At 42.6% G+C, this 25,534-nt stretch overlaps 1 protein-coding gene across 14 annotated transcripts in view; it reads left to right on the top strand.

Moving 5' to 3' along the window:
- Positions 1 to 25,534, top strand: part of PTPRM (protein tyrosine phosphatase receptor type M) — a 1,209,695-nt gene that overhangs the window by 562,475 nt on the left and 621,686 nt on the right. For all 14 annotated transcript variants that reach the window (XM_063923506.1, XM_063923503.1, XM_063923501.1 and 11 more), the window contains exons 8-9: positions 10,951 to 11,259; positions 23,416 to 23,525. In XM_063923506.1, the coding sequence (XP_063779576.1) occupies positions 10,951 to 11,259; positions 23,416 to 23,525 (419 nt within the window). The remainder of the gene's footprint in view (positions 1 to 10,950; positions 11,260 to 23,415; positions 23,526 to 25,534) is intronic.

Genomic DNA, 25,534 nt, shown 5'->3' with positions numbered 1-25,534 from the left:
GTTTCCATAACTAACTGTTGGGGCGTCTGACACGCAAATCCATAACACAGTACTGTACTGTTTAGTGTACATTCACTGTGGCCCTCTCTAGTCCTTTCCCCCAACCAAAGTGGCTGTGGTATCAGCCCTTCATTTACATACTGTGTTGGCCTCTTTGTCTGAAAAGATCAGTCTCTCAGGGGAGGGGGAAGGGTGAGAGGGCTAGCAGTGAGTTCAGAGACGCTGTTGAAAATATTCATTCTCTGTCGGGACCCAAAAAAAAGAAACCAATAAATCAATAAATAAAAATAGTGTATACAGACACAAACGAACATGTTAAAGAAATGGTCCATTGACGATAGGTTTATGTGAGCTTTTAAATTAATTTAAATTAAAATGTGCTTAAAGCGTAATATCTCCGGTTCTGGGGGTCTAATCGGTATTTTCTATTTGAGTACTAAGTAGCATGAACAGCTTGTAACGTACTCTGCTCCAAAGGCTACAGCCGCAAGTGTTATCTTTATAAGTATAATGGGGAGAGGTAAAAGCTCCTCCCTAAGTTCCTGGATGCCAAAACACCATGCTTAGCATCTCTGTACAGTATTTTCTATTTAGCCACCCCGTGCAAGCTTGTTGGACAATTGGAGGGGACCCAACACACAGTTGCTTGCCGTTTCCCTTTGCTGTGTTACATAAACTAGTCTGCCCTGAAAGCTAAGATTCTCCTCTTTCGTATGGTACCACTCTCGAGTCTCTGGGACACCCAGAAACAGAGATATCAGGGCACAAAATGGACCCATTTTCCCATAGTCTATAATGGGCCCGTTAATTCAGACCCACCATGGGTTCTAAAGCTTGCTGTTAGCCTTGTGGGGGTCACAGAAACTTGGGGTCAGTATCCTCGGGTAGCTAATTGTATCCCCTTCCATACCAACCCAGTTCTGAGCCGATTGGAACCCCAGAATAGGAGATATTAAGCTTTAAGCCCATTTTAATTTAATTTAATAGCTCACATAAACCTAACGTCAATGGACCATTGCTTTAACACATTTATTTGCATCTATATACACTATTTTTATTTATTGGTTTGTCTACGGGACCTCATTGCTACAGTGTATTTTAAATAGCGTAATGATAAGTGCATACAGCATTGCCCATACATGGTACAGTAAAGTAGTTCTTGCGCTGTAGGGTACTATATTTCAATAGAGACCACATGAATGCGCAATGGTGATTTTAAAAAGCAACATCTGGTGGATGATTGCAGGTATTACACTCACTGGTAATGCCAAATGCCTTGATAAAAATCTGTGAGCCTTTCTACAATTAGGCACGCCGCCTTGCGCCCAGACACGCAGCGACTCCGTGATCAGGGCTAATGCCATAGACAGCATAGATGAGTGAGGCTCCATCTGTATTTTCCCAGAGAATAAAAAAAATGGAGGAGGTACTGTACTGAAGAGTATGTATACATGTCTATGATATCAGTACTAATTTAGGGTGTAATAACTTGAAGTACTGTGCTCAGTATCAATTCTACGTAAATACAAATTTCTTTCTCTCATCTCACCAAACTTTGGAAAAGGTCTCCAATTGTTATCACTTATCTGATTTCAGTAATTAATTGCCATTGTCAGAGTCAATATACTTGTGAGCTGGTAATTAATATTATTTGAAAAGAACTGAGAAGTTAAAAGCAAATGAAACATTACAGAAAAAAGGATGTTTAAGTTGCATTTCTCAGCCTTTCCCTGCCAAATACATTCTTTTATATATTCCCCATTGACCTTTCAAATTTGCAAAGTAATCATGCACGTGCAACTCAGTTTTTCTGTAAATAAAAGAAATACTGAGACATAGAAATTGCTTAGTATATTTACCCATCCATCCTGCTAAATTGTTGACCGATGTTGTAAACATTAGTAGAAGCTTATTAGCATTGTGTTTATGGAAATGCAGGAGCCTGAAGTATATGAATTCCAGATTGAAGGCTTTCGTGGCAAAATTGATGTTTGTTCTGTAAACACCAGGATGTAGAGCAAGGTACCAACACATTGGAGTTTTATGATCATTTGAAGATAAAAAAAATCCAGTCGTAATCATTTTATCTCTCAAAACAGACAACTTATATTACCTAGTATAGAAAGTACTTATATTCATAATGCCCAATTTATCATCTCATGCAAAGAAATCACACTCTGATTCCCATAACATTGACTTGTCAGCACTTCCAGGGGAGGGATGTAATAGGGTGAGAATCAGGAAGTGAGAGATTTTGTGAGAGATTTTGTGAGAGTTCTCCTGTTTCTTTAAAGTGGCAATCATTTACAGTACATGGCAAAACCAGGTTGATTTTGCCATGTAAATGATTGGCACTTTAAAAAAACCAGGAGAACTCTCACAAAATCTCTCGCTTCTACATCTGGCGGCAAACAGTAAATTAGTTTAGCACTGTATACTGCATTTTAGAGGAAGTCTTTCATATAGAGGGTGAAAGAGGTTTCCAACAACCTATTTTATTAATATTGATTTGCATATATGCCAATGGCATCTCGAGTACGATTTAAAGAAACTGCTGGAGGATAGGTGAAATTAAAATGTATCTTTGCACTCTTCCACGTTTCATTTATCAGCAAGAAACATGCTTGCTACATATACGAAAGAATAAAATTACTTATGCACTTGCTTGTCTGTCTTCAGACTTCTCTAGAATTAGCCTGTCAAGGAATACAAACCTAATGTGCAGTTGTAGCAAGTAACATTTTCTCTACTGCAAGCTGATGTCTAAGTAGATTTGAAAATGAAAGGGGTTATTATAAAGTGATTGCAGCACACAGAGGCATGTCATTTTAACAGGAGTTTCATTTTTTTCTAGTAAGCAGTTGTTTTGTTTTACATCATTTATATTGATTGGTTGGTTGGTTGTGACTGAGAAGGAATAAAAATTGCTCAAATGTATAATCTGAGAGATTTCATAAAGCAGCTGGATGAAAGTACTATAGTTCATTTAACAAACTATAGATGTGGCTTCTTTCCTAAGGAATATACAACAGTATGAGACTTGCAGGTGTTTCATCAATGTACAGATCAAAGACACAGGTACCATTGCGGTATAGTAGTATCACTGCAGATAGGGCGTAGATAGTCCTTGAAGGGGTTCACAACGATATGCCGGCGGTCGGGCTCCCGGCGACCAGCATACCGGCGCCGGGAGCCCGACCGCCGGCTTACCGACATTGGGCGAGTGCAAATGAGCCCCTTGCGGGCTCGCTGCGCTCGCCACGCTACGGGCACGGTGTATTTTATTCTCCCTCCAGGGGGGTCGTGGACCCCCACGAGGGAGAATAAGTGTTGGTATGCCGGCTGTCGGGATCCCGGTGCCGGTATACTGTGCGCCGGGATCCCGTCAGCCGGCATACTGAAGACCACCCTCCTTGAAGATGTAGAATTCAATGAGAGAGCCTACTTTTTGTCTCTTGCAAAATAGATTCTGGGTTGAGGAAAATCTAGCTACAGCTTGCTACAATATACAGCCCCAGAGGTTTAGAAATGTATTTTTATTTATTTACATATCACCAAAATACCGGCCTAGAGCAATAGCCATGCAGGGCAGGTTCCTGCTCACGAAGCACATCAATAATTATTTATTTTTACTTATTAGAGACATTTATGCATGGGGTAACATGCAGACAGATTTGTTTTAATGCATTATTTACGCATTGTAGGCATGTAACCATAGGGTGAATTATTTGCATTTGATTATATTATTTTCATGGTTGGGGGTCATGAAGCACTAAAAACTGACCTATGGGGGTAAATGGAAATTTGGTCCTGTACATACAACGATATTACAGAATGGAAATAGCCACACTTGCTGCTTCCAGTAGTGCTGTCGGCAAGGCAAGTTGTGTCACAAGACTATGAGAACTGGGGAAAAAGAAAACTGAAATAACACAGTCTGAAATCTGGAATGATAGTTAGCTTACAAGTACAGAAAATCAGGAGGATAATGAGTTTTAAATAGATAGCAAACTTGCCTCATGACATTGGTTAGGGGCTCGGCTACCACTTGGTGAAGGTAGCTTAGTTAAAGGGGATGCAGTTATGTTACCGGTGCTCGGGATCCTGGAGGTCAGCATGCCGACGCTGGGATCCCAAATACTTAAAATTCCGCCAGTTGGAATGCCGACCCACAGGGTCTATTCCCACTCGTGGTTGTCCACAACACCCATAGAGTGGGAATAGAACCCGTGGCGAGCGCAGCGAGCCACCAAGCCTGCTTGGGGCTCTGTGGCGCTCGTCCACTTCCCCCGGCCGGCATTCTGCTTCTGGGATCCTGGTGTCAGTATGCTGACCCTTGAGATCCCAGCAGCCAGCATATCATACCCAACCCAGTTAAAGGGCACACAGTTACTAAATGCAAAGTATGTCAGGACTCCTATAATATACTACAAAACAAATGCACTATTTCAAATAGCCATTTACTGTAATTCATTTTCACTTATGCACTCATGCTTTCTTTTATGTGGATTTACTGAAGCTGCTTAGGAGAAGAATATAGAGCTTGATCCACTCAAAACAGCAGATTTTTTTTTATTTTTGTGGATTTTAGGAGGGGCTCAGCCATTGTGCCCCCACTTACAACAGCTGGCAATATTGTGTCTATGGTGGGTTCCTTTAAGTTCTTGGGGTCAATAATCTCAAGGGACCTTAAGTGGGGAGTTAATATTGATGCAATCGTCAAAAAGGCTTAGCAAAGATTGTACTTCTTACGGCAGCTAAATAAATGTAGCCTCCCACGTGAGTTGCTGATTCTGTTCTATTTGGCCATAATCGAGTCTGTGCTATGCTTGTATATTGTGGTTTGGTTTGGTTCAGCAACTGAACGTGATAGGCATAGGCTCCAAAGAATTGTGAGAACCGCAGAAAGGATGATTTGGTGGGCCTGCCATCTGTTCAGGAATTGTATTTATGAAGGGTGGAGAAACGAGCTAGCAAAATTGTGGATGAGACACATCCGGGCTGGTCTTTATTTCAGCTGCTTCCATCAGGTAGGCGCTATAGAGCGCATCCCGTAAAAACTGTCAGCCATAAAAACAGCTTTTACCCTCAGGCAATCCGTTTGTTAAATAATTGTTGAATTATGTAATTCTTCTTTTATAACATCGCTACTTTAGCTCTGTTGGTTTTAATGAGTGTATGTCGAGTGTTTTATTTTATGTTTGTATGTTGAATACTTGTGATTTCTTCGGCGTGCAGCTGATTGGAGACAAATTCCAGGTGTACTGTTGTAACTTGTCAAATATTAGGGTCAACAGAGATTCTACCGGACAGAAACAGGAATTTGTGACCAGAAAAAGAGTTTGAGTGACAATGTGACAAATTGCGCAGAAATGGGCAGCTCAAGCAAATGATATCCAAATAAGTGTCTCTCCAGTACACTAAGTCAAACGTACAGTGCAAAATGGGTGGTATCAATTTACACAGAGCGCCACATGAGAGCCAACGTCTCTAAGGCTTGGTCAGAAGATAGTACAATACAGTAACATATAATACTTAAGTGCACATCCCTTTTTTTTCGGGAAATTGATCTTCACAGTATTTTCCTCTTCTCCCGTGTATTCAAATTATATAGGGAGAAAACAGAATAGTGCAAAAATGTGTAGTACAGTACTTTTAATTTCAACAAAACATACACACATAAAATTTGATTGGTTTGTGCAAATTAGCAAAATACTTCAGAACAATATTATCCACTGCATTCGGAGGAAAAATGGATAAAATGTACAATTACCAGAAAGAATTGAGAACCGGTGGAAAACAGTTCTCAATATACGTTCTTAATGAATCACCAGTCCGTTCCTCCCGGGTGGATCGTCAGGGATACGTTCCTGGTAATGGTAAGTCCTCCGTCTTTCTCCAGCCAGACTGCAGGGTATGTTGTCCTTAATGGGAGCCAACGCCCTGTACCTAGGGTCTTTTTCAAGGCAATCCGTGTATGTTTTGTTGAAATTAAAAGTACTGTACTACACATTTTTGCACTATTCTGTTTTCTCCCTATATAATTTGAATACACGGGAGAAGAGGAAAATACTGTGAAGATCAATTTCCCGAAAAAAAAGGGATGTGCACTTAAGTATTATATGTTACTGTATTGTACTATCTTCTGACCAAGCCTTAGAGACGTTGGCTCTCATGTGGCGCTCTGTGTAAATTGATACCACCCATTTTGCACTGTAAGAAACAGGAATTTGTACACGAGGCACTGTCACTGTCTAGTGTGGCCATTTATTTATTGCTTTGAGTGTTTTGCTTTGAATAGTAGTGACTTTTTAATTCCTGCGTAAACACACAGAGAAGCAGCAGCGTGCCTTAGTAAGCTTACTCCCTAGTGTTTTTGAAACCCAGTGAGGCAGCAATGTTGACCACTGTGCAACTGTGCTATAGGGCATAGTGACGTGCGATGGGGTGAGGCAAAGTCTTTCTTGTCATACTAACATTTGAGCCAGAGATTTGACTGTATAAAGTATAAGAAAAATACATAGAATATATTAGAAATATCTTCTTTGTATTATTCTAATTATTTTTCTAGTCAAAACTCTGGAGTAAAAAGTCTATGACAGGTGAGGCAGTATCTCCTGTGCCTATCTTTTCTGCACATCTCTGATCAAAATTCACCAAATTTCCAGGAGTATATACTGCTGCACCGGTGTATAATGCCCACATGAACCCTTTGCCTCATATATTGTGTGTAAATCTGGCTCTGGTTCTAGCCAGTGCCTCCTAAGCCATTTACCTCAACCCACGTTCCTGATAGGGGATATGCTATAAATGAAGACCGTTATATATTTTCATCATGGCCGGTATCCAGTTAGCTCCGATCGTTTTTCGTCCGTTAAAAATGGGCTGATTTTTTACAGGCTCATTATCAGGCTATCCAATTCTAGCGCATTTTTATTGGCCCAAAAATGCCTTTTTATCGGATGATAACACATGGGATCTGGGAAAAATATTAAGACTCCTGTTTTGTCGCGTATAGAAGGGTCTATTATCAGAGATTATGCTCAGTCACGTGAAGCATAATACGATAAGTGCCGGCATCTGGGATAAGTGGCCCGGGCATCAGGACTAATAGGATAGCTGCAGGGGAATCCATTAGTAGTGGTAAATTACCACTGCTAATTGGATATCCCCCTATGTATAGGCTATTCTTTATTGCAACGGCTACTTTACCCCTTCATTTCACATATTTAATTGTGTAACAATGCAGATTCATTTGTTAGCTTGCTCCATTATATTAATGTGCCCTAACCTGTCTCCAATCAGAATCAGAATCCGCTTTATTGGCCAGGTATACTTGCGTATACTAGGAATTTGTCTTCGGTTTGCTAGACAACAGCCAAGTAAGTATCAGATAAGCAGGTGGGGGCAAGTAAAGTCATACAGATAGGAATACCGTAGGGACACAAGTGAGTTACATGTACAACAGATTCCTATTTGTCTTACAAAGCCTAACAAAATCCTCTAATCTACAACCCAATCTAAACTTCTCTGATGGCCTTACTTTAAAATCTTTATCTAAATCCCAGCATCCCTTCAGTTTAACTGCAATCTTTCTATGAAAGTCTTACCCTCAAACCCTCTCCTGTAGTATAACCATAACATCCTGCTACAGTGTAGAGCTAACACATAAAACACTAATTCTTTACCACTATTGGCTGAATTTTTTTTCCCCACAAAACTGGGTTTTGTGGGTATGCTTGCTCCTGTGATTCACCTATTCAGTGAAAAAATGGGTAATCTGCCTGTACCCCCCAAAAAAGCTAAATTAACATTGGATAATGAAGTTAACATTGGATATAGAAGTTTATTATTGGTTATAATTAAAGTATTTTGGGTACTTAAATTGGGTAAAATAGTTGTTTTATGCATTTTTTAAACAAAAGTAAAATATGAAGGGAAAAAAAAGCGTTGTTTTTTTAAATCAAAATAAGCGCTAAAATTAGATTGGAGATACATAAAAAATGGTTAGAAGTATATATGTGGGTCATTTTACGACACTTTGAAAAAAGTTTAAAAAAATCAAACCCTGATTACTCCCGCCTGCAAGCGTAAAAAGACTTGTCCCACTCATAAAGCACCCCAATATACCTGTCCCATACCTTCTACCCCAATTTCTATAATTTTGCACTTTTTCACCCCAATAATAACGTCATTATTGGCCAATTAAAATAATTATAAACTCCTAAGTACCAAATTAATTATTCAAGGGTTGTCCCAGGGGTTCCGAACCAAATTCCAACATTTTTTACTTTTCACCTCAGAGGTAGTGAATAAAAATTTGAGCACAAATGACCGCAAATCCATTTTTATGGACAATTGAATAGGCACTTTTCGCAACTTATGGTAAGTTCACCTTTTTTTACCGTGAACATGGCTTTTTGCGGCTAATGAATGTGGCCCTAAGCCTACACCTCACATAACATGCTGCAAATGCCAGAAGCCGCAGTGAGCAAGTTTATCTTTCCCCACCTAACAATTGCTTTGTCAAGCAATTGCTTGACCAACGTTGGAATTCCGTGAGTCAGAGTAGCACCGCAGTTAGGTTTATTATGGAGTGTGTGTGTGTGTGGGGGGGGGGGGGTTAGTTTAGCCGCATCCAGGGGAGGTTAGGGTTAGACTGTGGGGTTGTTTTGGGGGTTTAGGGTTAGGCTGCTGGGGAGGGAGGGTTAGATTTAGGCTGCGGAAGGGGGGTTAGGTTAAGGCACCCCCACAGGGAGGTTAGGCTTGGGCACTATAGGGGGAGGTTACGGTTAGGCTGCTGGGGAGGGAGGGTTAGATTTAGGCTGCGGAAGGGGGGTTAGGTTAAGACACCCCCACAGGGAGGTTAGGCTTGGGTACTATAGGGGGAGGTTAGGGTTAGGCTGCGGGAAGGGAGGGTTAGGGGAGAACAGCCCCAACTCACCCCTGTCAGCATATACACCATCGGGATCCCGGCGTCGGTCTTCTGACCACCAGGATACCAGCTGTCAGCATTTGATACTGAATCTGTACTGGTCTCAGTGAGCAGTTGTTCATATTCTGTATTTCAGTAAATATGTCACATGTGGCGACTGATAGATACATTGTATGCAGCGTTCACTACTATTCATTTCAACCAGGTCTTATAAATATGATCATTCCAGCATAATTATATCCCTCATTGAGGACGGTTCATAAAATAAAGGCAATAACTTTTTTTACCATTCCAATTTAACTCCAAAAGATAACTGGCCAGGTTTGTTTCAAAGGGAAGATAGTAATTTGCAATTTGGTCATTGTTGGAGAGCTGGTGACATCCCATTATCTGTCATTAAATCTGTGTTTTGGAACGGAATTAAAGATTTCCAGTACAAAAGGAAAGCAAAAAAGCAAAATGTCCCTAGAAGGCATATTTATATTCCAGCACAGCAATAGTACACAAACTAAATATGAATCAAGCCCCTGCAGCAGTATCTTTTATTCCTACGCCAGGTTTTGATTATCATTGGCAGTATCCTCAAATTATACTTTAAATGACTCAGAGATGCAGAAACTGAGTTTCAGGGCGGAAAGAAACACGCCACAGTTGTATAAAAGCTAAAGTTTAAATTTCAAAAGAAATGAACTATGAATCGTACCAACAATGGAAATTGATTCTATCAGTCAGTTCCTGTGCAATACAGCAAGTGAAGAAGAAGCTAGGATCACTGATTAAATAGGATTCAGAAGTGCCACGGGCTAAATATGGGAATGCTGCTCCCTCAGGTCAGAACTGCACCTGTCAGGCTTCACTGCTTGATACCCAGCTTAAGCTGGCAGGAGGAGAGCACTGGTGTATGTCGAATGCTACAGGCGTAGTCAGGGGAATTGATAGGCATTACCTGACTAAACTTCAGGCATGACAAACATTACACTCTGCAGGGAAGAAATCTGGCTCTTATCATGAATCAGTAGACCTAGAGTGTCTCAGTTCACATCATGATTCATACTCTTGGGGCCTATCATAAATGGAGATAATTCCATGGGAGACACTGCTAGTTTATCAAGTAAACTGGGACACAGTAAAACCAGCTTTGTATCCTATAACTAAAGTAAAAGACGGGAGAGTTATATCCTCACATCACAGTGATGTGTGACAAAAATAGTTTAGGAGAATGTTCACTTGCTCGTAATTAGTTTTTCTCTAGCATTACCCACAGAGTAGCTGCAGCACGTTCTGTTAGGGGTAGTAGTACATTGTACAGGGACAGTATGTATTAATGAACGTTTCCTGTACAGGTCCTTAGATCTCCCTTTTGTTCATTTGCTGTAATACTGTAATTTGCACATTACTAACATCACTAGAGAAAGACAAAACATTTCCTATCTTTTGAAAGCACCAGGTTGTATTCAATTATTATTTTACAAAGGATGACAGAAAATGGATTCGGTTTGACCCCTTCTGAACATCTGAATATGTCATACTAGCATGAATGGCTGTTTATAATGCTTCTTTTGTTTTACATTTTGTTTACCCATATTGTAGGGTGTCCCATGTTACATAGATATCCTTGAACATTAAAATAATACCATTGTAATGCAACTTTATTTGTTCAGGAAATGAAAGTGTTAATGAATGGCTATTATTGTATCACTGAAACAGTATTGTTCATTTGGAACCTTGATACTGCGCTGTCGGTGATACTGCTAGACACATAAGGCATAAACACACTGGTTATCTAGTAAAGAAGGCACTAAGCTAACTTTACCAATGAATCCACAAAATTCCTTTTGTTCTAATAATAATGACTTGATAAAATTGCTTCTACTTTGATACAGGTAAAGTTTCAGATAAAGTTTCAGATAGTGTTTTTTTTTTGTTTAACAAGTATAGTGTTTGCTGTGTTTATTGTTTTAAGTACGCATAAGCATGTGTGGCATCAAATTGCTAATAATATTCTTTTTCCACAGATCCCATGCATGGTCCACGGAAATTACAAATGGTAGAGGTAAAATCCAGGCAGATAACAATTCGCTGGGAGCCATTTGGATATAATGTTACCCGTTGCCATAGATACAACCTGACCATTCTCTACAGGTATCATGTTGGAGGACTGGAGCAAGTGAGAGAAGAAGTGAGCTGGGATGCAGACAGCACACATCCCCAACACACAATCACAAATCTCACTCCTTTCACCAATGTCAGCGTCAAACTTGTGCTCATGAATCCTGAAGGCCGGAAGGAAAGTCAGGAACTTTCAGTGCAGACTGATGAAGACCGTAAGTTCTCACAATTACTTATCAGACTGGGTGGGAGGTGTGTTTGAAAAATGACAGGAGCTGGTTGGTTGGTACTTTTTCTCTCTCCACCTTATCTCTATCCAAGCATTGATAAATCTCCCCCTGGATTAATTAACTAGCAAATAAATCTGTTTGTAATATTGAAAACAAATTGAACAAAATATAATATTTCAAACGTATTCATTAATATGCCGCTCTGTGGGCCATGACTAAGAGCTAGAGGAGGGTAAGGGGGGCCATCTCCCTGGCTCCTTCTCTCTCCATCATGAGTGACTGGAACTTGCTGGGTGCTGAGAGAGAGGAAGTGGCATTGGGGAAAATGTCTCGATCTTAGCAGGGTGTAAAGGAGGAGCAGCTCTGCCCCTGCCTGCAGTGCCATCCCATCTCATCGACTGAGCAAACCAAGTCAGTCACACTGCTCTGACATGACCTGGTCCCAGGAGTAAGTAAACCTATTATTAGTATTATTATTACACTTTATTTACATGGTTCAACAAGTGGTCTGCAGCGCCGTACAAAGGCAAACAGTCATACAGAACAGGATAAAACAGAACATTACAGTAGGCATCTCAGTACACAATACTACAAGAAAGAAAGGCGCCTCCTTGAGCCTATGTTGAAATGCTGCCTGCCGCTCTCAAAGGAATAGGGTATTAGCAATCCCTAAACAAATGGAAAAACAAAATCTGGACAAGAGAGCGCAGGCAGACTCCACTGAAGTTTCACAATTTTAATATACACAGTGATCACATAATATGTTATACATATACCTATTTAATACTAATAAAACCAATAAATATCCGCACTACAACTCCATATATTCCACACAATTTAGTGCACTGATAGACTGATATGATGATGATATATGAATTGATATGTCCTAAGAGTTGACAGCTGATGTTTAAATGCTGAAAGTCTGGATATTATCCATATAACAGTCTCATATTTGAAATTGATTTGTTCAGGTTAGAGTCAGATGAATACAAAACAAGTGCACTGTTGGTTATAAATTAGACCTCTATTGATTACCCCAAGTCGACACCGCACCAGTTCTGTTCTATTTAGTGTAGCCTCATATCGGGGTGATGACGCTTACCACTTCCTCGGTGTACATATAGCACTGACAAGTGCTCGGGTGCCGCTAGCTCCAGCGGCTAAGTCCGATGCTCTCTCCTTGCTGTAGCGTGTCAGACTAGTAACCGCTCACCGCTTCTACGGATCATCTGGCGGTGCTGTGATTATCCAAGATGTCGTTGATCCGAGGCGATGAGCTGGCAGCCACGGTCCCCGTATTGCAAAAGGGACCAGTGCAGGTGGCTCTGCTCGGGCAAATTAGACCCGACAGTGGAGTAGAGCTGGAACGGGTAAAAGGCTGTAAGAGGTGAAGGTGGTCAGATGAGAAGTAGTCGGATCCTAAAACAGCCCTGACGCGTTTCTCGACCGGCACAATCTGGTCGTTTCCTCAGACTGTTATATGGATAATATCCAGACTTTCAGCATTTAAACATCAGCTGTCAACTCTTAGGACATATCAATTCATATATCATAATTATATCAGTCTATCAGTGCACTAAATTGTGTGGAATATATGGAGTTGTAGTGCGGATATTTATTGGTTTTATTAGTATTAAATAGGTATATGTATACCATATTATGTGATCACTGTGCATATTAAAATTGTGAAACTTCAGTGGAGTCTGCCTGCGCTCTCTTGTCCAGATTTTGTCAGTACACAATACAGCTGGTAAGCAGATAAATTAGGAACATGTCATCAATAGTGATAGCAACACTAGCAATTTGAAAGCCTGTGGAGGGGATGAGCGGCTACAAGCAGGTGGAACTCCAGAAGATGGCCAGTGCATAGGTGAGGGTTGTAACTGACGTGCAGGTGAACAGAGCTGATAGAACAGGAGGGATGAGGACCCTGCTCCTAGGAGCTTACAATCTAAGGGGAGGGGAGACAGACAGAAGACATGAGGCGCGAGCAAGTCAATGGGGACCTGACGGCAGGAAGGTAGAGTGATAGTGATGGCTGGGGAAGAAGGAAGGTAGTAATATTGAGATGGCTGGGGCAGAAAGGTGAGGCAAGCCACCTGTGAGTAGCTTTGCCTGCATCCACTGCACAGTAGTCATCCACTGCCTCTCCTCCTCATCCACTATCTCCTGGTCACCCTCTGCCTCTCCCCAACACACACTATCTCTCTGTCACCTCTGTCTTCGCCTGTCACCGTCTGCCTCTCACCACCACTTACTTTCTCCTTGTAACCCTTTTTGCCTTCCCCTTTCACCCTCTGCCTTTCCCTGTAACTCTCTGCCTCTCCACGACACCCACTATCTCCCTGTCATCCTCTACCTTTCCCCATCACCCTCTGCCTTTCTCCATCACTTCCTGTCCTCCTGTCACCCTCTGCCCTCACCTATCACCATCTGCTTTCTCCTGTCACCCTCTGCCTCTCCCCCACTGCTTCTCCCTGTCACCCACTGCCTTACCCTGTAATCCACTGCCTTTCCCCATCACTGACCTACTTCCCCCCCACAGCCTCTTTAGTCACCCTCTTCCTCTCCCTTACTGCCTCTCCCCATCAACCCTCTGCCTCTCCCCTGCTACCTCTCCCCATTACACACTACCTCTCCCTGTCACTTACTGCCTCCCCAACACCCACTGCCTCTCCCATCTCACCCTGTCCCCTTGTCACCCACTGCATCTTTCTGTCACCGACTGCCTTTCTAGATCACCCTCTGCCTCTCCCCATTACTCTCTGTCTTTCCCCGTCACCATCTGTCTCCTTGTCAACCTCTTCCTTCCACTGTCACCCACTGCCTTTCCCCATCACTCTCTGCCTCTCTCCATCACCCATTATCTCCCTATCACTCACTGTGTCTTCCTGTCACCATCTCCCTGTCACCCTTTGCCTCTCCCTTTCACCCAGTCCTCTCTGTGTCACCCTCTTCCTCTCTCCATGTCACGCACTACCTCCCTGTCATGCTCAGTCTCTCCCCATCACTATCTGTATCCCCCCCATTGCCTCTCTGCTGTCACATGGAGCCTCTCTCGCTGTCATCCAACATATTTTTGCATCTGGCCAATCACTCACAAGTTCCGCCACAGTCTGTGATACACTCAGTTGTACATAAAGATAAAAATTTATTTAAATCCCACAAACAGACATACCTCCATCTGTATGCAAAACCCATATTGCCAGACTGTTTAATGAGCAGTATGTGTGAAATTATAAATTAAATGGTTATTGGTAAATAAAAATTAAATAAATACTGTACAGAATGTGTTATGTTTCCTAGGATGTCTGTACATGTTAATGTGGCTGAGGATAATTTTCTACTACGACAGTATGTTCATGATTAAAATTTCAGTATACAGTATATTCATAATAGAAAATGACTCTACATGCTAGAAAGATTAGAAAGCAAAGACAGAGAATTGTGCATTTTTGTACATATCATTCGTATGGCCCCCACTTTTGGGGAGTGCCGAGCAATAGTCTGCATCTGCTGACCCAGACTTCCTGGCCTCTTTTACGGAGCTGTGGTGGCCAGGCTGCATGAAATGAAGGCCACTCAGCTAGCCAATCATCCTGCAGAGTGATCCGATGCTGCATCCTCGGGTGCAGCATCAGATCACACATGCATATGTTAATATCCGTGCTGTGTGCTAGCTTGCAGCAATGATGCTAACACCGTGCAAATCGGAAGCAGGCCCTTAGCACACATAGATTCAATATGTACTTTTTGCTGATTTGTTTCTATTATATGCTACAAAACAATTTTTTTAAGCTGCAAACACTACTTACGCTTCTTTCCCCACTTTCTCTCTTGTTTGACCTCGGCAGAATACTGCTATATTCTTGGGAATTACAGTATTTGATGCGCTGACAGTATTTTTCTATTTGTTATATATTAGAGTATAATAGTATCGCATAAAACAGTATTACACAAAAAAATAGAACACAAATCAACATTGAAATATTGATAATTAATTAAATTGATCATGGACAAAGCTGACAACCAATGGCCTAGAGGGATCAAACAAATAAGGGACATGTACTTAACCCAGCCAACAGAGAGACAAATATGTCAGAGTAGACAATGTCATACTTGGCTGTGCCCTGATTGAACTTGGTCCTGCTGCTTAAGCACATAGCCAAGCCCTGTTCAACCCAAAGATACCTGGATTTGCAGTCTATACAACCCTGTTCAGTGCACATTTCCAGAAATAAGTAAAATACAAAAATAAGCAATATAAGTACCATAAATGTCACAGAGACACAATGCGCAAGACTCCCCATAAAAGTGTATACAATTATTCTGTACAATGTAACTCTTCCGTTGTTTCTCCCTCTGCCCACCATGGCTTACTTCAAACTTGTGGAGACATTTTCCAAGATTGGAAACTACTGTAGGCGAGAGCGAGAGTAGATGACTGGTACAACAACAAATGTGTTTGGCATTACATATCAAGTGTCCTTTGTAAATTAGATTGAGTGCTCTCTTAATTGCAAAAACACAGGGTGTTCGGAAAGTCACTGTGCACTTTTCATAAAGCAGTGAAAACAGTGGAGAAGTGAAGCAATGGAGAAGTTGCTCACGGCAACCAATCAGCATTGAAGTAACATTTCTTTTTTTTTTTCAATAATAATTTTTTATTAATTTACAAATATAGAAAAAAGAACAAATAAATGCACACAAACAGAGATCGTATAAAGAGCACACCATTGAGCTAATACATGAAACACGATCGTACACAACAAATCTTGATTCATAAGCTCAGTTCACTAACAGTGTGTATAATTTCTCTTAACTATCAACCATAGATAGAACCATAAGAAATAATAAAATAGAGAGCTCAGTAGAGAGGGGAAAAGAGAGAGACATTACAAGACAGCGACACATGAGGGAAGAAGTATAGACAAAGAGAAGAGAACATATATGTCAGGGGAGTATCTTACTCAGATATTGTAACATAAAGATAGAAGAGGGTATCTGTCACATACGGGTATTATCAGATTGTGGAGAGTTTAAAACTGCCGTGTCAATGGGATCACTAAATATTACGGAGTCTCTCCCGGAATTCACTCCATTTAAACCATCTCATATAAATAGAGGAAGGAGATGAAGAGTACACACATCCCGCTGTTTCAAAAAGGAAATGCTTATGGGTATTATTAATAACTGTCTGAATGTGAGGTATGGACTGTGATTTCCACAATTGGCCTATCGCTGCCTTAGCTGATATTAAGACGTGACCTACAATATACCTGTCGCAGCTGAGGAGAGCGTGAGGAGAGTAGTGGAATAAGGCAAACATTGGATCTAGTGGCACAGTCGTTCCCACCACTTCCCCCAAAAGAGAGAACACTTCCGTCCACAGAGGCCTCAAGACTGGGCAATCCCAAAAAATATGTAGAATGGTACCCACATCACCACAGTTTCGCCAGCATAGCTGGGAGGTCGAGGGCCAGATACGGTGAAGCCGCTGCGGAGTGAAGTACGCCCTATTGCATAATTTATAGAACATTTCTGAGTGCTGGAGACATTTAGAGATTTTAAAGCACAGTGAGGAAATTGTATCCCACTCTTCCTCTCGAAGTACAATAGAAAGATCCTTCTCCCACTTAATCTGCGCAAGTAGTTTACCGGTTTTATTCAAAAGAACTATATACTGATACCATCTGGATATCCCACCCCTATGACCAGGGGAAGACAATCTAAAGAGCATAATAGCAGGTAGAGGAAGGGGACTACTAGACCTGTCAACATACGAATGGAGCCAATGGTGTAGTTGTAAGTACTTGAAAAAATCATGCTTTGATATACCAAATTGAGACTGAAGTTGAGAGAACGGGATAAAACCATCATTCAAAAAAAGATCTTTCAGTCTCACAACTCCAGCGTCAATCCAGGTGTCTAATATAAGATCAGGGATAGTACAAGCAACAGTTCTGATAGAAAGATCCGCTGCAGCTAATGCAATAGTTGGGTCAGACACAACCACTGAGTGCCATAGCTTCAAAGTACATCTAATCGCGTCCCCAGGACCCGTCCATTTCGGAACGCTATGTATAGGCAATAGAAATAGATCTAATATTAATCGACCCTAAGAAGGCTTTTTCAATAACCACCCATGGTTTGGGGGAGTGAGCGACATGCCAATCACGGGCCTGGCTAAGAAGGCAGGCGGAGTGATATGCATCTAAGTTGGGGTAAGCAACCCCACCAAAGCCCTTGGGCAATGACAAAACCTGCCTAGAGATACGCGGTCTAGATCCTTTCCAGATAAAGTGTGATAGCAGTTTATTAGCCCTAACACTAAGAGGTTTAGGGAAATTTTATTTAAATGGCGGGGGATGGCCCTAAATAAGTAAAGGAGTTTCGGTAACAGTACCATCTTAGTTGCAGAGACACGCCCCAGCCAAGAGATTTCATGTAAAGACCACTCTTTAATCAATTTTTCGAAGGCGCTAAACAAAGGTGTGTAGTTACAGTCATAAAGATATCTGTCATGCGATAGATGTATACCTAAATATTTAATAGTTCTCGCTTGCCAAGCATATCTGTAGCTATCCTTAAGTAAGGCCAGGATATGTGGTGGGATATGGAGCGGTAGAGCCTCCATGTTGGAAGTATTCAATTTATAGTATGATAATCTGGAATACTTATCTAATATAGCATGGAGACCGGTAAGGGAGGATTCAGGGTTGGTCAAACAGAGTAGAATATCATCTGCGAAAAGGTTGACTTTATGACTCAATCCCCCTATCTCGGGTCCCGAGACCCCCGTATCAGACCTAATAGTCTCAGCCAGGGGTTCAATAGCCAGAGCAAAAATAAGGGGAGACAAAGGGCACCCCTGTCTGGTGCCGTTTAGAATATCGAAACCCCTGGACAGACACCCATTAACATACACCTTGGCAGAGGGGGCAGAATATAAAGCAAAAATGGAATCCAGAAACCTTCCCTGGAAGCCAAACTTACCCAGGACTGATCTTAGATACCCCCAGTGTAACCTATCAAACGCCTTCTCAGCGTCCAACGATAGGACGAGGAGGGGCGTTTTATTAGCATTACAATACTCCATGACATTGTAAACTCTCCGAGTGTTGTCCGGGCCTGCCTGCCCGGGACGAAGCCAACCTGATCAGCAGCTATAAGGGAAGGCAATAAAGGGCAAAGACGGTTAGCGATAACCTTAGCAAAAAGCTTTACGTCTGTATTCAACAAAGCTATCGGTCGGTAATTTTGAACGGATGTGGGAGATTTACCCGGCTTAGGGATAGCCACTATCCGCGCTTCAAGCATCTCTTTCGGGAACCTCCCAGCCTCCGATGCCTCGTTAAAGACAGCCAATAACACTGGTGCCAAATCTGCTTTATAAGTTTTATAGAAATTAGATGGAAATCCGTCTGGGACCGGCGCTTTATCTCGTGGAAGACCGTCAATAGCTGCCTCAAGTTCAGGAATAGTCCAGGGAGAGCTGAGGGACAGGCAGGCCTCGGAGTTCAGTGTCGGTAGGGATAGATTTTTTAAAAATGACTGGATTTCAGCTTCAATGGGTTGGGGAGTATCAGGATCCGACTGTAGGTTGTAGAGTCGGGAGTAATACTCTGCAAAAGTGTCTGCTATACTATAAGGGTCAGAGACTCTTGAGCCCGTGGGAGAATAAACAAAGTGAAGTCTGGCCTTAGCTCGCCTGCCTCGCAGTTTCCGTGCCAAGAGACGCCCTGCCTTATTTCCAAATACATAAAATCTCTGATTTAATCTAGCGAGATTGCGTTGTACTTCCCGAAGAGAAAAAACATTCACCTTTTCCCTTGCGGCAAGCAAAAGCTTAAAGGCAGTTCTATTCTGCGGGTCAGCCTTATGTGCTAATTCTAATTTTGCAACTTCGCTTTCAGCTAATAAACGTTCAGCATTTTGAGAACGCTTCAGCCGCGAAGCGGCCTGAATGGCTGCCCCCCGCAGTACCGCCTTACAAGAGCACCAATTATTAAAGACCGAAGTATCTTCGGGTTTGTTACTTTCTAAATATAACTGTAAGGTTTGATATATGGCAAGTGAAGCCTCTTGATGGCATAACAGGAAATTTCCTAGTCTCCAAGGGCCCGGAGAAACTTTACGGGCCCTAATCTCCCACACCACCCTCAGCGGAGAGTGGTCAGACCATGACATCGGCAATATATCAATTTTCGTGATGGACGGTAGTGACATTTTGTCAGTCAAAACGAGATCGATTCTAGAATATGAGGAGTGGACATGTGAATAAAAAGAGTAGTCTCTAACTGTCGGGTGTTTAGTTCTCCACGTATCATAGAGATCGTACTCTCCTAGCAATTGGCGAAGCCCAAGGGTATTAACAGGGGAAGTTCCGGGTTTAGTTAAGGGGTTTCTAGTGGGGAGAGATCTGTCAACAGAGGGGTCTACAACTAAGTTGAAGTCCCCCAATATCATAACGGCACCTTGAGCATGCTTCTGTATCAGGGAAAATAGTTTCCTACAGAAGGAAAGTTGACCAGAGTTGGGTGCATAACATGAAGCCAAGGTAACAGTAGTATCTTCTAGCTGTCCAATTAATATTAAATACCGTCCTTCGGGGTCTACGATTTGGGATTCTAGAGTGAAAGGGCAGTCACGAGAAATTAGTATAGCCACTCCGGCCTTTTTTGTGGGGCCATTAGCCATGTAACAGGTAGGGAAATGATTATCATAGAGTCTAGGGGGGTCTAATTTCCTAAAATGAGTTTCCTGGATAACGACCACATTCGCCTTCATTTTATAGAAGGAAGACAGGGCCAATCTACGCTTCTGCATGGAATTCAATCCCTTAACATTCAGTGATACCAATTTAACCATAACAAACCAACCAGGAGGAGGAGCATCCGCTGTAACCTAAAAATGCAATTAAGAGAGCACAATACCCTGAACACATAATGAAAAAAGAGAGAGGCATGGGGGAGACGAGACACAAGGGGAGACACACAGAAGGAAACAAAGAGAAAAGCACAACACACAAAACAAAGAAAGCCGACTCCGTGCAGAGACAAAGTCATAGTAAAGCGCCAAAACATACAGCGCCTCTCACAACAAAATCGGGAGGTTAGTGGCCACCCTCCCCGCAATCATGTAACCAAAAATTTGTAAACATTCTAAACAAACAATCGCACATGGCATATCAAAGGAATGTCGTTAAGAATGGAATAATAGGCTAATTTGTAATGATTCACTGGATCCCGGAACCGGCAAAGAGTAATACTGTAATTACACCAACAAGACGGCCCAAAAGGAAACATACAAACCAGACCAGGAACCTGTGAAACAATAACAATCGTTAAAGAGAAAAAAAACCCGCCAAACAATGGTATAAGAGGTATTAAGCATGAAATAACAAGGCAATTAACTATATCAAGCACTGAATTTAGTGCCATCTTATAGAAACAGCGCTAGTCCTATAAAAGGCCATTCTCGGCAGGGAAAGTACCGCAGTAGTGAAGGCCTACTTCCCAACCATCGACCAGTCCTGCTGAAGTCGGCGGTCAGGACAGCCGGTCCCTTGATCTCCAGCTATATTCCATTTGTGAAGAAATCTCATACCGTCCTCCACAGAAGACACCACAATAGTTGAACCTTCTCTAGAGATCAGTAAACGCGTGGGGAAACCCCATCGATATATGATTCCAGCTTTCCAAAGGACCGCGGTGACGGGCTGAAAGGAACGTCTCCTGATGAGGGTGTAGTGTGATAGATCTCCAAATAGTTGAAGCGGGCCCAAAGCTTTCACAGTGTCAGAGGTAGGTCTAGCCGCTTTAAGCAGGAATTCTTTAATGTGAAAAAAATGGACTCTCATCAAGACATCCCTCGTCGCCCCTTCGGGAGCCCCGCGGGCCTTCGGAACCCTATGGATACGGTCCAATAACAGGTCCGCAGATGTAGCGGAGGGTAGCAGCTTCTTGAATATTTCGATTGTATAGTCATGTAGGCTGCTATTAGATACGGATTCAGGAACCCCTCTGAGCTTGAGGTTATTTCTGCGTGAGCGGTCCTCCAAGTCTGCTACCTTATCCCGCAAAGCCGCCACCTCCCCCTCAAGGGTATCATGGGAGTCGATAAGGGTATTATGAGAGCCCACTACCTCACCCATCTTTGTTTCCAAATGTCCGGTCCTCTCGCCCAAATCCTCAACGGAGCGCTGGCAAGATTGTAACATAGTACGAAATTCAGACGCCACTTCATCTTTAAACTGGTGTAACAACAGCTTCATGGCGCCCACCGTTAAGGCTTCACTGTCCTCCAGGCGTGGAGAGGAGGGAGGATTATGAGATGAAGTTAAAGCCATCATGGGCGAGGACGTTGTAGGCGGGGGATCCAATCCGGTGGCAGAAGCCCCAGGTCCTTGGGACGTATTACGATAAGGGGAAGGCTTAAAAAAGGCGACTTGAGAGATTGATTTGGAGGCTTTATGCTTTTTTGGAGGCATCATGTATCACCTTGAAGAAATAAAAGAACCCCAGTAGAAAGGAGAATTCCGTCAGAGGCTCAGAACGGTAGATATCTTCTATGCCACGTGCGTGATTGCGTCAACTAAAATGATTGCGGGGCGTTACGGGGAGGATACATGTGAAAAGTGACTACATCCTATAGGTACAGCAGCATGCACGACTCCGGGGAGTAAATGTTATCAACTTCTCAACAGATAGGGCCCAATGGAAAATGTGGAAGTAGCTGCAGGATCAGAGGACTCCGACCTCAGGGCTGGTCATGCAGATAGGGCACAGGAGGATAATATGAGCTGCTGAGGTGCAGAATAGTGAAGGAGCAGCTGGTAGTGCAGCTCAGCAGCACAGTGTTCTGGGATTTCCTATGCACTGCAGTGTGAAGATGGCCGCCACCTCCTGTCTCCTGGGCCAGGTATCCAGGCCAAGAATAGGGGCCCTATACTGTGGGGGAGAGGGCCTTAGAGGAGAGGATCAGGAGGGGATATAGGGGCAGGTGCTGGCTGTCACTGTGCAGCCTCCCAAGCGTCCGTTTCTGCCGCCGCGTCCGCGATCCGGCCACGGAGCTCGCCCCTGGGCAGGATCACTAAATCCAGTCCCCGGCTTCTGGAGCTGGAGTAGGCCGCGGGACGGAAACCCCTTCTCCGGCGGTCCCACACTGCAGGCAGCAACAGGAGGGCTGTAGGGGCCACCAAGAGGTCGGAGTCGGGCACTTTAGACCAGAAGTGGCAGGAGCTCCTTGGGTGCACTTCTAGTCAGCTCCGCCGCTAAGCCACGCCCCCTGAAGTAACATTTCTAATTTGCATATTATAAAATTATATGGAGCAGCTGATTGGTTGCCATGGGCAATTTCTCCACAGGCTCACTTCTCCACTCTTTTAACTTCTTTATGAAAAGACCCCATATTTGTTCGTAAAGTCACTGTGCACTTATGTATATAGAGGTGTTTAGAAACAAAATAAAAAGGATCCAAGCCTGTCTTGATGCTAACGGTGGTCATTTTCAACATTGTTTATAATTATCATTCATGTTTACATCATGTATTATATATTGAAACATGTGTGTTAATAAATACACATGAGTGCACAGTGACTTTCCAAACACTGTATAATAATAACTAATGTAACCATTGCATTCCTTTGTATTCATTTCTATTTCACAGAGACACAAATAGAGTTAAATATTCTACTGTTTCTACACAGATAGAAGTGGTAGTGTCAAATATTTAAAACAAAGGGGGAAATGTATCAAACAGTGAAGAGAGTGGAGAAGTAGACCCGCAAAGTAGTTGCCCAATCAGCTTCTACCGTACCTATCACTTTATAGAATGTTATTGATAAATGGTACCTTAAAGCTAATTGGTTGTATGGACAAATTCTCCACTTGTCCACTACTCCATTATTTCCACTGCATGATACATCTCACCCATAGTGTTCTGTTACGGTATTTATAATTGTTTTTTCTTAGTATGGTATAGAAGGTAAAGGGCTATTTACAGTACTAATGATATCCCCATTTTGTCAGGTGATAACAATATGTGCAAATGCATATATCTCAAGTGGGAATGATATAGTATGTATAATAGTTGAAATAACGTGGTTGACAATATTACACACTATTTCTTTCTTACTAGTGCCGAGTGCTGTACCTTTAGAGTCAATCCAAAGCAGCACATTTGAGGAGAAGATTTTTCTACAATGGAGGGAGCCTGCTCAAACATATGGCATAATCACCTTGTATGATGTAAGTTCATTGTTTTGGAATGTTACATGTCTCTGTATTGTGTTTCATTTTAGTCAATACAAAGCATACAGAAGTGTCCTCATACATCTACCCTCAATACGCCATGCACCCCGAGATGCCTGGTATCAGTTTTCTAGGAAAGCACTGTAACGTAGCATTTTGTGTGCTGCTACAGTCATGGTCGCACACAGAATATAGGCCGCATATCATTGTAATTAGCAGAGTCTGCTTGTGCGTCCTGTGTGCATAGTACTGCGAATAAGACACATTTATGGGGAAAAAAATGCACAAAAAGATGCCCCCCATCAGTAACTGTGGGCTTGACTAGAAGGGCTGTTTAACGTGACTGCAGCAAGGATGTAGGAGGACACATCTGTATTTGTGTACTGGTTAAAACAGCATCGGCTAAATTTGTATGTCTTTCGCAAATACTACATTCAATGTCAGGGACAGACTGGGAATTTAAATTAGCCCTAGAAAATATTCTAAATGTAGTAGTTTTAGCCAAATTGTCAGTGGGAAGGGTCAAATCAGTAAGAGACTGACTATGTGTGTACTGTAATGCCACTGAATGTGGTGTAATTAAGGTATGAGGTGTGTAGCCTGAGCCAGATTATGGAGGGGATGGAGGTACATACACCTGGCCTTCCCTCTATTAGCCCCCCTCCCCCCAGAAGCGTACATTTACTATCTTCTGCCTTCTCTATCCTATGCACTTGGAGCACTGCACTGTATTGGGCAGCTATGTGTATTTTCTAATGGCTTTAGTATGAGTGGGGGTTGGCTGGAGGAGGAGTGGGGTGAAACAGAGGGGGAGTGGGCAGGTCCAAAGAGCCGGACCAATGGAGGCGTGGGGCGGGCCAGAGAAGCAGTAGGGGCGACCAAGAGGAGGAGTGGGCAGCCCGTGAAGGAGTAAGGCGGGTCAGTAAAGTACCAACCAGCTCCTGTCATTTTTCACCATAGCAGTTAGGAGCTGATTGGCTGGTACTCTATCTCCATCCATGTTATCACTCTCCAAGGCTTAGTACATAGACTAATAGACTTTTCAAATTGAATTTGGTAAAAAAAAGTCAAGAAAATACATAAAATACAATATGCAGGATATGTGTCATGTATTGCATAGAATATAGAATGCTCTTCTCAGTAACATGCATAAATCAGTAGTTTCTATAATTATTATTATTATTATTATTATCCTTTATTTATATGGCGCCACAAGGGTTCCGCAGCGCCCAATTACAGAGTACATAAACAAATAATCAAGCAAGAAAACAGCAACTTACAGTTGACGACAATATAGGACAAGTACAGGGTAAATAAACATAGCTACATCAGCAGATGACACTGGAATAAGTATCAGGTGGCAGAAGACTGCTGGATTTGGTGCAGTTGAAGATTATTAAAGTAAGAAAAGGGTAAGCACATGAGGGAAGAGGGCCCTGCTCATGAGAGCTTACATTCTAACGGGGAGGGGTAGACAGACAGGGGTGAGACAGATGTGGTACATAGAGAGCGTGGAACAGAGGTTTAGGATGAGATTTGGCTGGGTTTGGTGTAGAAGTGGGTCTTGAGAGCCCGTTTGAAGTTTTGTAGAGAGGTGGAGAGTCTGAGGGGGAGAGGTAGGGAATTCCAGAGAAGTGGTGCAGCGCATGAAAAATCTTGGAGGTAGGAGTGGGAGGAAGTAATCCGTAGGCAGGAGAGTCGGCGAGCATTAGCAGAGCGAAGAGGACGGGTGGGAGTGTAAAGCGAGATAAGATCAGAGATGTAGATGGGAGAGGAGTGGGTGAGGGCTTTGTAAGCAAGTGTGAGAAGCTTGAAATGGATTCTGAAAGGGAAGGGGAGCCAGTGAAGGTCTAGTAAGAGAGGAGAGGTGGACGTAGTGCGTTTGGTGAGGAAAATGAGCCGGGCAGCAGCATTGAGGATAGATTGGAGTTGAGAGAGGTATTTGTCAGGAATGCCAGTCAGGAGGAGATTACAGTAGTCCAGTCTGGAGATGACCAGTGAGTGGA

The sequence above is a fragment of the Pseudophryne corroboree genome, chromosome 5, assembly GCF_028390025.1.
Source record: "Pseudophryne corroboree isolate aPseCor3 chromosome 5, aPseCor3.hap2, whole genome shotgun sequence".
Lineage (NCBI taxonomy): Eukaryota > Metazoa > Chordata > Amphibia > Anura > Myobatrachidae > Pseudophryne > Pseudophryne corroboree.
This window is presented reverse-complemented; position numbering and strand designations above follow the sequence as displayed.